The sequence below is a fragment of the Chaetodon trifascialis genome, chromosome 15, assembly GCF_039877785.1.
Source record: "Chaetodon trifascialis isolate fChaTrf1 chromosome 15, fChaTrf1.hap1, whole genome shotgun sequence".
Lineage (NCBI taxonomy): Eukaryota > Metazoa > Chordata > Actinopteri > Chaetodontiformes > Chaetodontidae > Chaetodon > Chaetodon trifascialis.
The window spans coordinates 21,075,272-21,092,313 of NC_092070.1; the positions used below are offsets into that span (position 1 = coordinate 21,075,272).

General features: G+C 48.4%; 3 protein-coding genes across 6 annotated transcripts; all 3 read left to right on the forward strand.

The window, feature by feature from the left end:
* The first annotated feature begins 422 nt into the window (after positions 1–422).
* stard3 (StAR related lipid transfer domain containing 3) lies at positions 423–8,348 on the forward strand. Of its 4 annotated transcripts, none has more exons than XM_070980626.1 (15): positions 423–491; positions 1,920–2,155; positions 2,232–2,309; positions 2,548–2,625; positions 2,731–2,784; positions 3,061–3,178; positions 3,267–3,368; positions 3,492–3,547; positions 3,627–3,719; positions 4,340–4,402; positions 5,376–5,471; positions 5,563–5,642; positions 5,767–5,871; positions 6,000–6,093; positions 6,619–8,348. In XM_070980626.1, exons 2-15 carry the CDS (start codon positions 1,943–1,945, stop codon positions 6,739–6,741), a joined length of 1,353 nt encoding a protein of 450 aa, XP_070836727.1. In that variant the 5' UTR covers positions 423–491; positions 1,920–1,942; the 3' UTR covers positions 6,742–8,348. The 4 variants fall into 4 exon arrangements, with proteins under 4 accessions (XP_070836727.1, XP_070836728.1, XP_070836726.1 ...); XM_070980627.1 differs by having other exon boundaries at positions 431–491; positions 1,899–2,155; XM_070980625.1 differs by having other exon boundaries at positions 431–491; positions 1,917–2,155.
* Positions 8,349–9,490: 1,142 nt separating this feature from the next.
* mreg (melanoregulin) lies at positions 9,491–11,381 on the forward strand. Its single transcript, XM_070981840.1, has 5 exons — positions 9,491–9,588; positions 9,783–9,945; positions 10,242–10,332; positions 10,413–10,576; positions 11,043–11,381. Exons 1-5 carry the CDS (start codon positions 9,491–9,493, stop codon positions 11,256–11,258), a joined length of 732 nt encoding a protein of 243 aa, XP_070837941.1. The 3' UTR covers positions 11,259–11,381.
* Positions 11,382–14,334: 2,953 nt separating this feature from the next.
* On the forward strand, positions 14,335–16,368 carry tcap (titin-cap (telethonin)). The gene is made up of 2 exons (XM_070981621.1): positions 14,335–14,703; positions 14,956–16,368. The coding sequence occupies exons 1-2, from the start codon at positions 14,552–14,554 to the stop codon at positions 15,344–15,346; spliced, it is 543 nt and encodes a 180-aa protein (XP_070837722.1). The 5' UTR covers positions 14,335–14,551; the 3' UTR covers positions 15,347–16,368.
* The last annotated feature ends 674 nt before the right edge of the window (positions 16,369–17,042 follow it).

A 17,042-nucleotide genomic window follows, 5' to 3' on the forward strand; every position in this document is an offset into this window, starting at 1 on the left:
TCTATTATGAAACGTCAAAGGCAGAAATGTTGACTTACTTAATCTAAAATTTTTTAATCGGAATTTGCTTTATTCGTATGACAAAGGTACAAATACAATATTGTCAAAGCAAACGGTTTAAGGCGTAACTTTAATAATTTCTAAATATAAGAAGAAAAAGGTTACTCACGGTTTAACACTATATTGAATCCACTATAACATAAACTTTAAGACAGCAACAGCTACACTACTTCACCGTGTATCATACTATAATAATTTAAAAACCTTAAGCATAAATAAAAAAGTAAGATGAGCAGTTACAATGTAATGCAATTAGCATTCTGATAACAAATAAATACAAAAAAAATGAGAAAGTGAAGATACGCTACGTGTTGGCGGTCACGTGATTTGCGGCGTTCTGGCGAGAGTTGGTGAATCATCTCGCTGCGTTATTTCGTCTTTGAAAGGTTAGCCCGGAAGATTTGTCAGGCGGCGATGATGCGGTAAAACAAGTGAGTTTTATGCTTTAAATAGTGTTTTTTATGAAAAGGAAAAGGGGTTAAGCTGTCTTTACTTTCTTATTTTCTGTCGTTACTTCCTGTAGCTGTTCACCTGACACATGGCGTGTGTGTGTCATTTTTTTCTCCACGGTGTAGCAGTTAGCAAATGAGAGTAACTTGATTCCAAACGAAGGTAAGTTAGCTCTGTATGCTAACCGGAGCGGCTAGCATCGGCGGCTACTTAGCCAGCGAATATTCGTTCGATCAGGGCTTGTTTTCCAAAGTGAACTTTAAGAGACCCTAGTGGGTATTTTCTGTCTGTTTTTAAACACTGGCTGACAGGGGTTAGTTAGCTTGCTAGCTGGCTTAGCAGATACAGAAGTACCGTCAGACAGTTTGTTGGTTTTAGCAGAAATGAGGGGCGGGGGAGTCATGGGGTCTGAAATCACTACAACTAAATCTAACGAATCTATTTTTTCTAGGTAGGACGAGGCTCCGGGATAGGTGCTAACATAAAGTTCACTGTCTATGAGTAGTTGAAGACACAACTGAAAGTCACTCAGCCGTGACTGATCGTCATTTAGTGGGTAAACAATGGTCTAATGGTCAAACTTGTTGGTGAATAACAGACTCACTTCCTGTTTAAAGCGATTATCTTGCCAGAAATCAGAGGTCAAAGTTCAAGCAGCTTTCAGCAAAAGCTCTAATCGTGAAGTATGCTGATAATTAGACATCATGTACTTTTAAAAAGCCTCACTGAGTGTGGAAACCTATATAAGATCACATCCTGGTTTCTACACGGATTCACAATATTCAGGTTGGTCCAGATTATAGTCTCAGTGTCGTGGTCTCTAAAATGGACAAACGTTATCTTAAGTGCAACACAGGCAATAAGCTAACAATGACCTCTTTAACACTTCGTCATCAGCTGTTTGTCTGAACATTAAAATCCAAACAAATGGATCATTTTTGGCTCTCAGGCCTGATGAAAAGGCCTGTGTTGAGGGGAGGAAAGCCATGAGACGACATGCAGAGCAGGTTGTCTTCTGCTGTTTTTATTGCAGTGATCTGCTGTGTATTATTTCTGCAAACACACACACACAAGGTGCAGACAAACGAATGACAGATTACTATTGAAGAGATGCTGCTTTGTGCAGCAGACATGTTCAGCTCTCTCGACTTCTTCGGGATGTTTCCTTGCCAAAAGCGCTTTTTCATTATCACTGAATAAGTTTAATATATTTCCAGTTGGCTTCATGCTCCCTGTTTTCTGTTTTTCACCACCCTTTTTCCTGTTTTTGCTGTAGTATTTCTAAGTTTTTTCCATCCATATCCGGTGAACAGCGCATGCCCTTTTCCTCCTCATTCATTGGTCAATGCAGAACACTGTTTCTAATTCTAACCATCGTGGACCAACAGCTTTATCTCTTGCGGCAGCAGGAGTTTCCTGTCCCACCACAGGAATGCCGGGCGCAGAGTACGGGGAGCTCGGGGGCAGCCTGCCTGCCATCGCCTCCCTGAACGCTTCCTACTCCACGTCGCTGTCCCTCCCTTCCCCGTACCTGCTGGTGCCGCCCGCAGAGCGCAAGGCCATCTCCGACGTCCGCCGCACCTTCTGCCTCTTCGTGACGTTCGATCTGCTCTTCATCTCCCTGCTGTGGATCATTGAGCTGAACGTGAGCGTGGGCTTCAGGTTTTATGGTCTCAGAGGCGAGTTAGACTCTGTCTGACGTGGACTCTGTTCTCCCGCAGATCTCCAGCTCCATCAAGGACAGCTTAGAGAACGAGGTCATCCATTATAACTACAGGTCTTCCTTCTTCGACATCTTTGTAAGTGCACGTTTGGATTTCAAGCTAGAAAAACAGCATTTTATTAGTGTGTCACCTGATGATGTGTGGAAACCCTCTCGGTGCCTCAGTGAGCCGACTCTCATGTTAAACCTGTTCATGTTACAGAGAGAACAGACTTCTGTTGTTATATGATCTGATTTATAGCACCAGAACGAGCTTTTACAGCTGATCTGCCTTTATTGACACCTCCTCCTCCTCTTCCTCCTCCTCCTCTCAGCTCCTCGCCGTCTTTCGTTTCCTGTGTCTGCAAGTGGGCTACGCTGCCTTTCGGCTGAAGCATTGGTGGGTCATTGCGGTGAGTGAGATCGGGCAAACACACACGGATGAACCGATGAGTAATCTCTCGTTAGCACACGTGGACGTGAGTTGAAGCTCACTCTGAATCCTCCGTCCTCCACAGGTGACCACTCTAGTGACCAGCGTCTTCCTCGTCGTTAAGGTCATCATATCCAACGTGAGTGTCCCCTTCCTCGTCACTTGCGCAGTTTTTTTGTGTGTGTGTGTGTTGCAAGCGCGTCAGTTGAAACTGCTGAAACTTTTGACTTCTGCATTTATGCCAGTAATTTGACCAGACGATGAGACTTTTCTGATTTTACACTTTTACGCAACACAGCGGATCACTATTAGGTTTGCATTAAAAGCAGCTGCCACCTCTTACGGAAGCCGTAAAAGCACCTCTAGTGCTTTCAGTACCCTTCAGGTCTAGGTGACGCTCTCTGTCCCGACACAGCTCCTGTCCCAGAATGCCTTTGGCTACGTGTTGCCCATCACTTCCTTCGTGGTGGCCTGGCTGGAGACCTGGTTCCTCGACTTCAAGGTGCTCACGCAGGAGGCCGACGACGAGAGAGGTGAGAGAGGACAACTCCCGACGAGTTTGAGCACGACTCGGCAAAAATCCGTTTGTCCTTTTTGAAACATGTCTCTGTTGGACCTCAGCGTACCTCGCGGCGGTGAACGCAGCCTGCGAGCGAGCCCCCATGATCTACCCCCGCGCTGTTTCAGACGGGCAGTTCTACTCGCCGCCCGAGTCCATCGCAGGTGATGTCTGCTTGTCTCCTTTCATCCGTCTGTCTGCATTCCTGTCTCAGTGTCTCAGGTCTGTCCGCTGTGTTTCTTCTTTGAGCCACAAACTGAGTTTTGGATGTGATCCTGTTTGCGTAGGCTCTGAGGAGGACCTGGATGAGGAGGGTCTTGGCCGCAGAGCTGTCACTGCACAGGTACCGGGAGTCGTCACGCTCCGCTCCGCTCCTCACCCGATGGTGACTGATCATTCTCCTCCTCTTCCTCTTCTTCCAGGAGAAGGAGTACGTCCGACAGGGTCGTGAGGCCATGTCTGTGGTGGAACAGATCCTGTCCCAGGAGGACAACTGGAAGTTTGAGAAGAACAACGTGAGTTCGTGATTGAGCTTCAGCGTATTTCATGTGTGTCTCCTCTTCCTCTTTGGTCGGGATGAGCAGAAGAGTTTAGATTAAGCAGCTATCTGCACCTGCTGTTGCTCCCAAACCAAAAACTTAGTGTATTTTGCCTCAAACCAAATGAAAGGCTGGAGTTTGACGGCAGTTTAATGAATCTGAATCCACTTTTGAATTTGTCTACTGGAGCAGGACGAGCAGACTTTCAGCACGTTGCAGATTTGTCGCTATCAGTAAGAACAAATCTCAGCGCAGTGATGTCAGAGTCGGTCTGAGGTCATAGACGGGTTGATTTTCACTGAAAGGTCACAGAAAAACAAATCCAAGGGATCAGCTTCAAGAGTGTTTGTTCAGGTCAGGTGCCAGATTTAAAAAAAAAAATTTGATTTAATGCAGCAGTGCGCAGTCTGTCCTGTGTGCTGGACATGAATCCTGTTAAACCTTCACTGATCCAGTTTAGTGGTGGAGAAGAAGTTGGACGCTCAGAGTACGACTACTGTAACTTCCTGCCACGGGCATCACGTCTTTCCTCGGACGGGCTGAAGTGAAAGCGAAAGCATCGTGACACTGACGTCTTTTGTCTCCTGTTTTGTCAGGACATGGGCGACTCTGTCTACACTCTGGAGATTCCCTTCCACGGAAAGACTTTCATTCTCAAGGTACAGCAGCAGCCCTTTGTGCACTCACGGTGAAACTCGCCCAAACGTGTGCTGTGGAAGCGATCCGGACGAGTCACGTTCAGAGCCACGATCCTGTGTTTATCCGTCGTGCTCATTCATTTAGATTTGAGCCGTTTGACATTTACAAAGCAGCAGCAACATTAACACAGATGTGCTCTCGAGCTGTTTGACGCAGCTTTAAAAGAGGCTTCCGTCTTGTTGATTTTTGCCCTCTTCAGCTCAGCTTTCGCAATCCTTTTAACACCTTGCCAAAACCGAATTAAGCACACTTTGCAGCATACGTGTGTTTGAACAACCTCTGAAGGGCATAGCGGTGAAATAATGGAGGCTAATGGGGTGTTAGATTAAATGCGATATTACAGAGACTTCCTGGTGCTGTTGCACTAGTTTCAGATTAACCGGAGTCACGTTGCTCAGGAGTTCCTTTAGTGTGTATTTCCCAGAGAGGGAGTCTGCACTGACAGGATGCTCGTGGACACAGCTGTGACCTGTGGAGCGTTCACTGTCCGTGCTAAACAAGCCTGTGCTCCTGTTAGACATTTCCGGCGTGGTGAGAAGTTATCGACCTGGGTGTGAAGCGTCAGTGTGTTGAGACAGAAATACGTCACGTTGACTGTAAAAATGTCCCTCAGAGAGAGACACACGAGTCTGTAGAGCTTAAACATACAGTCTTTCCCTTTGCTAACAGAGCTAGTGAGCTGAGAGAATGTGACATTTTGTCTGCTAAAATAAAAAAATCCACCAATAATATCTTATCATTTCACTCTGGTGTTGCCGCAGCTGATGAGATGTGTAATCTTTTTGTCGAATTTTCCACGTTTTCACGCCGTTTCCTCTCGTGCGTGCTGTGCGGGGTCTGGTGAGCCGCGCTCAGGTCTGAAGTGACGCCATATTTCTTGACTCACAGCTGCAGACGCACTCGTTTCTGGTGTGTGTTGTTGTTCTTGCTCAGGCCTTCATGCAGTGTCCAGCCGAGCTTGTCTATCAGGAAGTGATTCTGCAACCGGAGAAGATGGTCCAGTGGAACAGAACGGTTTCCGTCTGCCAGGTGACGCCGGCTTTTCTTTCCTTTTCAGTGTTTCTCCTTGTGTTTTTTTGTGCTGCGCTGACGTCGAGCCGTGCTCTCTGCTCGTCCTCAGATCCTCCAGAGGGTTGACGACAACACTCTGGTGTCGTACGATGTCTCCTCCGGAGCAGCAGGGGGCGTCGTGTCTGCCAGGTACGCCGGCCGGCGTGCAGCGGGCGTCTTCTTCTTCTTCTTCCCATTCTCTGCCTTTTCATCTTATCCTCATGCAGACTGAAAGAAAGTGAATTGATCGAGTGATTGATTTTTCTTCCTGAAGGGACTTTGTTAATGTTCGCCGGGTGGAGCGCAAACGAGACTGCTACCTGTCTGCTGGCATGGCAACCGAACACGAGGCCAGACCTCCGAGCGGTCGCTACGTCAGGTCAGAACATCCCTCTAGCCAGACCGCCTGTCACTGATCCAGTAAATAAGAACATCCCATCGATTTGATGAAAGTGCAGCTGTGTTGAACTTCTCCGTCTTGTCTTCCTCCCTTATTGCCGGCCTCAGGGGGGAGAACGGTCCAGGAGGGTTCGTGGTCCTCAAATCCAGCAGTAACCCGTCCGTCTGCACCTTCATCTGGGTCCTCAACACAGACTTAAAGGTGGGAAGATGCAGTTATTCCACCATTTTTGGTTATTTGATGAAGATCGGATGGTCTTAACTTTGACGATTAGTAAAATCTGAATTTGAGTCTGCAGCCGGGTGGCACGGTGGCACAGCAGGTTAGTGTGCGTGCCTCACACAAAGAAGGTCGCCAGTTCGATCCCCGGGTCAGGCAGGGCCTTTCTGTGTGAAGTTTGCTTGTTTTCTCCGGGCACTTCGGCTTCCTCCCACAGACCGAAAACATGCTCATTTGGTTAATTGGTGACTCTGAAATTGTCCTTAGGTGTGAGAATCGGCTGGCGACGGGTTCAGGGTGTACACCGCCTCTCATCCGTTGACCGTCCGATAGGCTCCAACCCCCCCACAACCCCAAAAGGGATAGTCAGTATAGACAATGGAGCCATGTTAGCTGGACTAAATGCTAACATCAGCATGCTAAGTGGCTGCACTGACAAAGCTATTACAGGTGAGCAAAATGTGCTGATGTGACCACCATTAACATTCACTTTTTGTGTCCCATCAGGGCCGACTGCCCCGCTACCTCATCCACCAGAGTCTGGCTGCCACCATGTTTGAATTCATGGCCCACCTGCGGCAGCGGATCGCTGAGCTGCGGCCGTCTCTCCGCTCCCACCAACACTTTTAAAAACAGGACACGCGGCTGCTTCAGGGGTGCCGCCGCTGTTTTCCTCCAGCGAACTCCCAAAAACGGGCGTAGCTGAACCCTTTTGATGCGTCGAAGCTGAAGGGATGCGCTGCCTGAACTGAGGAGACCGCACTTCAAAGCGTTGGAGACAAACCACGTACCGGAGAGGAGGAGGACCTCGGTCTTCCCGCTCCTCCTCAAACTTCAGTGTCGTTTCCGTGATCACATGCATCTTTTTATGTGGACCTGTAGTTGTTTTGCTGTGTCCCTCGCCGTGCAATGAGAAGCCGCCGTCACGCGGCAGGCTGGACATTACTGAAACAAGAAACCCTGACTGAGGACGTGAGTGAGTGTCGCTCGTGTGGGCGCCTGCCTCTCTCGTTACAAACGAACTAATGCAGTGGCGTGAAGCAGCTGTGTCTCTGAGCCTTATCTGACTGCACACACGGTTAGCCTTTGATTTGCTGCTTTACTTTGTTTTTTTGGTTTGTTTTTGGATGTTCTCACTGCACCATCTCAAAGGAGACTTTCTCTGGTGCTCATGCCCTAAAACAAATCCACACTTCACAGCCACATTAGCTCTTTCCACACAGTTTATCCTCCTCCTCCACACTGACGTCACTCGCTGTCTGATCACCACTAGAGGGAGACCCCACTGATCCACGCAGGGAGAGCCTCTTGGTTTGACATCGTCCCCCGTCCCCGGGTGCAGACGTCTGTCCGCTCACGTGTAATCCACTGTTCCTGGACGTTTTTAATACAGCTTTTGTTTTGCACTTCGGGATCAGCCGGGAGGTCGAATCAGGAGGCTGTCGGTCTGCTTTGCGAATGGCGATAACGTCCATCGATTAGGATGCTGTATTTACCTCCTAATGCTATCTTTTGTGCCAATAACCTCAAGTGGCCTTGTGGTAACATAGCAGAACTCATTATTTGTCACCAGAAGACTGAACAGATATGATTTCAGCACTGGGTCGTCTCTTGCATCGTGGAGCTTCATGTTGTTTTTAATAGTATAGAAACGATGCGCCTCAGTGTTATGACGGCTATGAAGGGCCGAGGTCTCGCTGTTGGGTCAAAGGACTGCAGAGCTGAGAGCGACTGCTTTGAAGGAGCCTATTTATGGGTGATGTTTCGACTAAGATGTGGTCGTTCACCGCACCGCGCTCGCAGCACGGCCACGTGGCCTCGAGGCATTTTACATGTTGTACAGTCTGGAATTACTCCTTCTTCTTATGTCGATATCAAGATTTAACTGGATCATTTTTCAGGATTTTAGCCTCATACTGTGCAGAGGGAATGACAAATGAAAGTAATCAGTGATATCAACAATTTGGTGCCTTTATCGCAGCATCACACGCCAGCCTTTTGTTTTGCTTTGCATTGGTTTAACGCCGTTAACTCGACGCTTGGCGCCTTCAGCGGAGGTAAACTGTGCGCAGATGCAGCCTGCCTGAGGGCTTCAGCTCCTCTTTTCTTTCATAACAGTTTTTGAATGTATGTGTCTATGGATCATTCATCCAGCATGTTAATTTAAAGCCATCACACTGACCAACAGTTTCTGAGTCTTAACAAGTGTCTTATGTCTAATAAAATCTACAAACTCATGACCGTCCCCGCTTCCTTTAACTTGCCAGCTGTGAGTCTTTTATACTCTGTGTCCTGTTCGTATGTGCGGTTTATCCTAACGTCAGCGGAAATGAGGTGATCCACATGCTTTCCCTCCACCGTGACTGCATTCAGGCAGGTGATACTGGATGACTCTCGAATTATCGCAGTCGATTCCGGCCACATTTTTTCCACCATTGTTCCCTGCGGGTGTTTATGTCATGAACAGTCCTGTGACTTGAGCCTGCGTCACGTGTGGCAGCCTCGCTGTTGTAAAAGAAAAGGACATGACTTGGACTCCAGAACTGGTCTGGCTTCTGGGCGTAGTCGCCCTCCACATCACGGCCGTTACGCACACACAGTTCTGCTTTTTCTCCACCAGACTTTTAGATACTGAGATAATCTTCAGAAACTTAAAGCAGTCCATCGAGAGATGCTTATCTAACCACATTTACACAGATTGGAGGTTAAAGACTCTCAGTTACCACATACCATGAAGTGATATTATCCTTAAACCAATACAGCCACGGTGGATCGGACACAGAGCGTTAATTAAACCCCCTGTTGAAGAGGGGATGTCCTCGGGGCAAAACAAAATGCTGAGGCCAGGAGTCGGAGCAGCTCACATGATTGTGCTGTGACTGTCTTCTGAGGCCATGGGTGTGTGAACGAGGGTTTTTCTGGGCTGATGAGAGAGCGAGCGCCTCACTGCTCTCATTGTTCTCCATGTAAGGCTGATGAGAAACACCAGTCGTTGGGCCGCCATCTGCCTGAGCTTCCAGACCGGCTCTGGCCAGTGATCTGGAGGACAGACCTCTGCTGGATGTGGGGACGGTCCTGAAAATGGGAAGCTGAACATTAGGTAGAGTTTGGGCATCCCTTTTTTTTTTTTTTGTTTTGTTTTTGACCTGAGGTGCTCTTCCTCTAAGATTCGTTCTAGTGGACCACGTATTTGTTGTGACAGCTGCCTTTTCTCCCTTTTTATTGAAATTTAGGCTTTGAATAAGACCCTTTTTCTAAGGAATCTCCTCAGAGCATCTACAGGAACAGCAGCACTGCGGAGTTAAAGACAACCAGCGGGACGTTCTTCCGTCTGGATTATCTGCCACTGTGAACTCCTATTTGACTCTGTTGGTAACAGATGGGTTCAGCCTTTAAGAGGTTCTGCGTGCAGTTCTGCTGCTGCTGCTGCTGCGCCGATGATGACGACGACGATGATGAAAAGCAGCCTTTAGTACCGTAAGTACACACTACACAGGCCAGAGACAGAAAAGGTGTTTTCCACTTTAGCAGATCACCTAGAGAAGAATATAATGCACAGACAATCCTTTACAGTCAGCAAGTGATTAATCTGATCAGTCGTCGATATCAAACGCTGCATGAATGTGTAATAACTGCGCTTCTTGGTGCTTGTGTGTTGGCCGACCACGCAGTCAGGATCCGTTAGAGTACTTTAACCGTGAAGTCCAGAAGCGTCGGGATGAGGAGACCAACCTGTGGAGTACGCCGGGAGACCCCAGCCACTCGGAGAGAGATGACGACCGGGTCCTTTACGGCCTGCTGCAGGCCAGGAACAAGACCCGCATGGGATCCTCGGTATGTGAGGGAGGATTTTACAAACACAATGGAGTCTGGAGTTAACGGTCATGTTAACCCAAAGCTGAAAAAAGAAACCAAAAACAGCTTTTGCAGGAGGGGAACTGAACTCTAGGTGATGTTAACTGGAGCAAAAATGGGCTGAAATGTATTTCCAAAAGACAAAAGGCATAAATGATAAGTCAAGTATGATGGTCAGTTATTCCACCTAACTGTGTGTCAGCAGGACAATGATGAAATTATCCAATTAGAAAACCAGAAATGGTTTTTAAAGGCTTTGTCCTTTTCCTGTTCAGGGCTACCGCCGTCTGAGTGTGGACATCGAGGCCATGAGAGACACCCGTCGAGAAGTCAGAGACAAATGGCAGACAATCCTGGAGAACTTAGGTAACGCTGGGCAGACGTGATGCGGCGCAGACTTGTCGCTTCTACACACACAGACTGACCGGAAATGCCTTCTCTTCTAGGTTTCATGGCGGAGGCAGAGACGCTGCTGACGGTGTCTGCCGGAGCCTCGCACGACCGCATGCGTAACGCCCCGGCAGCACGCGCCATGCTCAACATGCTCCACTCGGAGACTTCCATCTTTAACTCCAGAGAACCGCCACCGGAGAGATATCTATTCATCCTGGTGAGAGCAGAGGGAATCCCAGCGATAATGAACTCACACTGACTGAGGGCGTCCCTGCTGTGACCTGAGTTTAGGGTTAAAACGTAACCTCAGGGGCCTGCGCTTCAGGCCACAGCGATGGGAACTTGTCTTATCAAAAAGGTCTAGCATCATATTTCCAAAAATCCATTGAGTGCCAGTTACATTTTTCTATAAAGCTTGGGCATGAAAATCAGGATGAACCTGCGATGAATCCTCTGTAGGCTGCACTCCAAAGGAAAAGGCTCCTTCAAACAAGATGTACTATAACTAAAAATACTCTATTGCAATTGGTCAAAGGAAAAATGAATCAAAATCGTCCCAGTGGTTCAGATCACAATCCCAGCAGGACATAGGTTGATATTCAGTCCCTGCAGTGCAGCAGAAGACCCCGCCCCTTGAACACCCCCATACTCACACTCTCTTCCCCTTCCTCACCTCTCCACAGGACCGTCTGCTGTACCTCGACATTGCCGATGATTTTGTGGCGAAGGCAAAGCGCTTCTATCCTCCGAAGGAAGACTCTGACGAGGAAACACCGGGCCTTGCCATCAACCTGCCGCTGCTGCTTGCCAGGGTGGAGGCCATGAATGGGGGAGGCAACGAGGACGACGATGAGGACCAGAGCGAAAGAGAAGATGGGAACTTGAGTGACAGATCCTAAGATCTGCTGGCTGCAATGATAATAGACACGAGGCAGGGGGCAGTAGTCATCAACCCTGGAGACCTGGATGACAGAATCGTTGCTCTTACCTTTAAGTGTCTGTTGCTTCATACACCTGCTGCTGCTTCTTCTTCTTCTTGGAAGTTTCAGGCTGAAAAAATGATCTTTTCTCCCCCAGATGTGCCGCTTCTGGTTTCTTTTCTCTGGTCAAAGTTCTTTCTCTGTTCATTGTTCAGCTGTTGCGAACCTTCAGGGTAGCAATGTTCCTTTGAGCAGAGCCTCTTTATATTTTGTCCTATGATGATCAGCACTCATTTCATCCAGTCACATGATCTGCCACAGCACTGAATAAACAGCCCAGTAATCTGCTGTCAGATTTGTACGAGTTCCATAAGACCGAGTTCGTTTAATTGACACCCACTGACGTCTGTGTTTGGCTTTAACCATTCTGAAAAATAGCCGCCCAGGAGCTCCCCTGGTAGGTTGTGGGTTTGATTCCAGTCCAGGCCCTTTGCTGCATGTTATCCCCTCTCTTCTCTCCTGTCTCTCTCCAGCTGTCGCTATCACAAATAAAGCAGAAATACCCCCCCCCCCCAAAAAAAAAAATCTTAAAAACAGCAGCTGGAAGTTCAATGGTTGTACTGTATGTTTTAAAGTGGTCTGTGTGGGACTGAGGTGTCGTTCAGGTGAGGAAGGAGAAGGAGGAATTTACAGAAAATGTGAGGGATTTCTAGTCATGTGACAGTTTGGGGGTGTGTGTGTGTGTGTGTGTGTGTTCTGGTGTCCGGTTCATGATGAAGTAAAGCTCCAGTCTGACGCCTGTTATGTGCTCAGTGTCACATGTTGCTGCGATGCCTCGAGTGAAGTGATACAACTTCCCAGCGATTCAAAAATAACACAAAGAATAAAAGAATTTGCGTGACTGGAAATCTGAAATAGAATTTGCTGTGTGGAAGTGAGCGCTGAGCCGTGATCGCACAGAAACTGCAGCACGAGAGCAACGTTCCCTCAAAGCGAAGTAGAAGGGTCCTCTTGTCTCTGCTCCTGTCCTCACGTGGACCCTCAGCTGTGTACCCTTGGCTGGCTTGGACTCTGATCCGCACACGTACCACAAATCCTGGCCCGTCCGGCGTCTGGCCGTCCCGCTGGGACCGGACCGGGTTGCAAGCTGGATGGTGATGATGGCGGTCAGCTGCTTCTCCTTGTTGTTGTTGTTATGTAAGAGAAACACTGCTGGGGGCACATGTTCGAGCACGGCACCAGAGTCCTGGCACGCTGGCACACACGCATATAGCCGGTAACACCCGACACTGGTGAAGCACTGGAGTCAAGCTGACGACTGTGTGCAGGAATCAATACAAAGTTAGCTTTCCCTCTTACTGCTAAGCAGGATGACCTGCATAGGGGGCTCCTCTCTGCCCTCCCTTACATTCCTCAGCCACAGAAAACTCAAAAACTTGCACTGTGACAAGGTTTTGCCTTATTTACCACTTCCTGACAGGCCCAGGCTTTATCCCGCAATTGCCCTTCTCCTCCCTCTCTCCCTCCCACTCCCCCGTCTCTTTCCTGGTGACAGCTCATTTAAATGTCACTTCCCAGCAGCTGTGGCAGTGTTGTTATGCAACGCTGAGTTCTTCCTGGCTGGGCCTGGCTTGGTGCAGGTGGAGGGATGAGATGAGGACAGAGGGGGGGGTGATCACTGTGACTGGGCCCACCTCATCACTGTTCGCCCTGACAGACTCTCCACACCCCTGGCTTCATTAGTGTGGCATGACTCACCTGAAAACAGCACAGGGGTGAAGTCCTCTTGCAGGTTTAGCAGGTGAGAATCTGAATCAGAACAAAAAATACAAAATAAAAGCATCGCTCTGTGTGCTCGGTTTCAAGCCAATCCTAAAAAGATATGATCTCAACGCTGAAGGAGCCTGCATAGTGACTTACTGGGTTTCTGAAATGGCATTTCATGGCTGCCATGGTGTCATAACATGACTGAATGCGCGACCCCAGGGCTGCCTATGGTGTTCCTGCTCTCTTTTCTCTCTGAGCAATAATTTACATACGCGACGTCGCCCTGCTGAGAAGTTAGACAGGAAATTGAAATATTGCCGCTCTTGACAGTCAGAGGGAAAATAGCATTTAACTGTTGTATAAGACAAGACGTGAGTGGTGTGTAGAAAGAAATGCCAGTCATTTAGAACAGCTGTAGATTTGATTTGATTTGATTTAGCAGATTGCACACTTTGTTCATTACATGTGAAGCTAATAAAAACACATTTAACGACAGTGTGACGGATCAGACTTCCTGTCATAAGGATCATAAAACTGTATGAGTGTGTGTGATATCTGATATCTGTTATCTGGTGATATCAGAACCTGATGTGGATGAATGAGTCAGAGACAGGGACCGGTCGTAACATCACACCAGCAGACAACTGTGGAAGGTGTGTGTGTGTGTGTGCCGGCTTCACAGTCTGTAACCTGAGTTGATTATGGCTTGCGTGGCGCTCTGTCACTGAGGTAATGAATCACTGGAGATGGAGCTCTCACTGCTACCATGAAGCAGCGCACTGTGATGGCATTTAATGAGGTGGTTCGATGTTATCGCAAAGCACAGCTGTTGTATAAACTCCCCCTGAGCTGCATTATGATTTAAAATTCAGGATACTCCGTGAATTTCTCCTATTGATCACCTTTTATCTCCTGCTGCCTGATGTGTTATAGTCTGATCCATACACATATTAGACCTCCATGCCTGAAATATCCTGTGCACAAATAACTGCTGCATCATTGTTATCTTTCCACACGAGCGCGGCGTCCTGCTGCTTCGTGCACATCAAGATTAAAACCTTTTTAAGATTCCTCTCTGTGGACTAAACCTGTTGTGTGTCACATGTTTTCATCATCTCCATGCAGAACGCCCTCACGATACTTTGCCCTCTAAGACCCTGCGGTCCCATCTGAAGTGGAAAGCGTTTGGCTGAGTGATTAAAGAGGTGGCTGGGCATACAATTTGAGAATCAGGGGATTTTCAGCCCAATTACCCTTAACCCCTCCTCAGAGTGGCTTCCAGCTCTCTGGGAATGAGACATGGAGCACTTGGTGTCGGATGTCAGCGCACACTGATTGTAGAGTGACAACATGGATCAGAAATAGCAACAGGACGTGTATAAAAGCTGTGGACAGATCCGAGGCCAGAGGGAGAGACAGCCAGCTGCAGCATCACTGTTCGAGCAGACGGCCGCATCACCAGACCTCGAGACAGAGAATCAGAGACAGATCTTCACACAGCAGAGATGATGCCAGTCTGCACCGTCCTGGAGAAGCGTAACGGTGAGGTGGTGGGGGCTGAGCTGACCTGCACTGTTCGGGAGGAGAACAAGGCTCAGAGGGAGAGCTACAGCGCCGACTGGCTTAGTGTCACTCTGAAGACTCAACCTCAGGACAGGTGAGAGTTCTCAGACCGACCAGAAAACATGAAGGTCCCTTTAATGTGGTACGTCACTGAACGGGGGGGTGGGGGGTGGAGGGGGTATCCTGTGTGCCTGTGATATCCACCATCCGTGGATATGGATTGAGATCTGTTTGCTCATTTCCTTGGCTGTTCTCGGTAGAGCTGTTCTCATATTTGAAGGCAGCGATTGTCTAATTAAGTTGTGCTCCGCAGCTTCTAACTTGAACTTTTCTCCGATGCCCACAGGCAGGCAATGAACATGAACGACAGCTCTCGGAGGGAGACTCTGTCCCGGCAGTGGCAGGCCCGTCCGCTGGTGCAGACCTGCCCCTCTGGTGTCTTCAGGGTGGGCACCGTGGAAAGAGGGGTGAGGGAGCACCAGCTGCTGCCAAAGAGACACACCCTTCCCTTGCCCATCTTCACTCCTGCAGAGCTGGGTGTCAGGCTCGGGCGTGGAGCCCCACACACCGAGGAGGACCTGCAGCCCTTCCCCACCCCGGACGGAGCCTGTCCCAGCAAGAGGACCGTGGACGAGATCACAAGAGACCTCCCGCCGGTCAAGCCAACCCTCATGGAGTTCGCCAAAGCACCCAAAGCTCTGGGTCGCTCCATGTCCCAAGAGGCCCAGAGAGGGTGAAAAACAAAACGGGCTGCCCGGAAGAGACCAAGAGGGTGACAGCTGGGAAAGGCTAATCACTGAGCAGAGTGTGTCTGGAAAAAGCATGACAAGGTGTATATAGATTTATCTGTAGTGACATCCATCTAAAACCCTAAATACTGTAGATCTTTAGCACTTTCTGTGTTTCTCGGCGAGCACAGCACCAGGTAAATGTCACGCTTTGTCATTGCTGGCATTTGGTGGTGAGCGGTATTAGAAATGGCCATGTGAAGGCATTGTGATGGAGAGGCGGGGTGTGTGTTCTCAGCTGTGCCACGGGCTGATCGGTGCCTGTGCCGGCCGGCTGTCCTCACCACATCTGCTGATCTCTCGGTGGAATCACTGCTACCCAACGCCTGCACGCACTGGTGCACCTCAGCCACGCCGCATGCCATTTCTTTTACCTTTACTTTGTATTTAAAAGTGCAAATATCCTCAGAAAGCAAATGGAAGTGTTCTTGAGGTGATGGTATTCATGGAATTTTTGAGCTAAGAGGTGGCGAAGGCGTGCAATGATGCAAGTGACAGGTGGAAAATGACACGCAAAAGGAAGAGACAGGTTTTAAAGAGGGACGGAGAGAAAGAGGGGAAGGGGAGGGGAGAGGGGTCAGGGAGCATGCCTCGGAGCTGGTCACCTTCCAGGCCTCCACACGTCCTTGACAGCCTCTGGTCTCTGTGAAGAGTACAGAATGCTCCGGCATAATCACACACTGCAGCTGTACATACGCGTGTGTGCGTCCCTCTTTATGTGTGAGTGTGCGCCGTCTGACGCCTCTAATCAGGAGGACTTAGAAAAACTAATAACCTGTTCTTTACTGAGTATTAACCGAGCCGCCGCGCCAGCTGAGTGGCAGCTCAAGATATATATGTAGACGATAGAGGAACATGCGCTGCATTAACTGGAAATATGTAGTGTTGTAAATGAATTTGAAATGTGTGCAATAATGACATATTTTCCTTGATATTTATTATTTTTATTAATAAAAGCTGAGCTGCTCATCACTCCTCTGTGACTGTTTTTTTCATTTCTGAGTATATTCAGCAGTGCATGGAGGAGGCTTCATGGCAAAGTTAGGCTGCTGAATCAAAAGATGTCCACGGAGGAAAATGAAGATAGAGCGTGAGCACTCAAGGCTTCATCTAACTTTGCTTACAAGGATCAACACCAGGCAGTTACAGCTGAGTTAAGCTGGAAGGACAGCGTTATAACTCTGGCAACACTAAGTCTTGCAGCTGTGGGCAGATTCATCACTGTAGAACACTGTGTAAGAGATTGGATTAGACGTTATTGTTCCCTCGAGACATTAAGTCGTGGACAGAGCAAAATGGGACCCAACACAGAGGAAATGGGCTGATCACGTCAGCAAAAAGAGGTTATAACCTGACGAATGATACGAAGTGGTAATAATCTAACTAATATGAATGAAAAAAGAAAATATGTGAATAACAGCAGCAGCAAAAGGAACAATATGGAAAGTTTTGGTCGGCAGGCTGAAATGAACTGCTGGGTATCTGTCACCCATCACTTGGAGGCATACTGTACATAGTGTGACAGCGAGCTCCACCCTTCCAACAATCCCCACTTCAACACTTTACATCCCTCATTAATCTTTCACGTCCCACCTCCTGTGTTTGCTCTCAACAGAGCGCACTGTTCCCTCATTAGTGTGCAGGG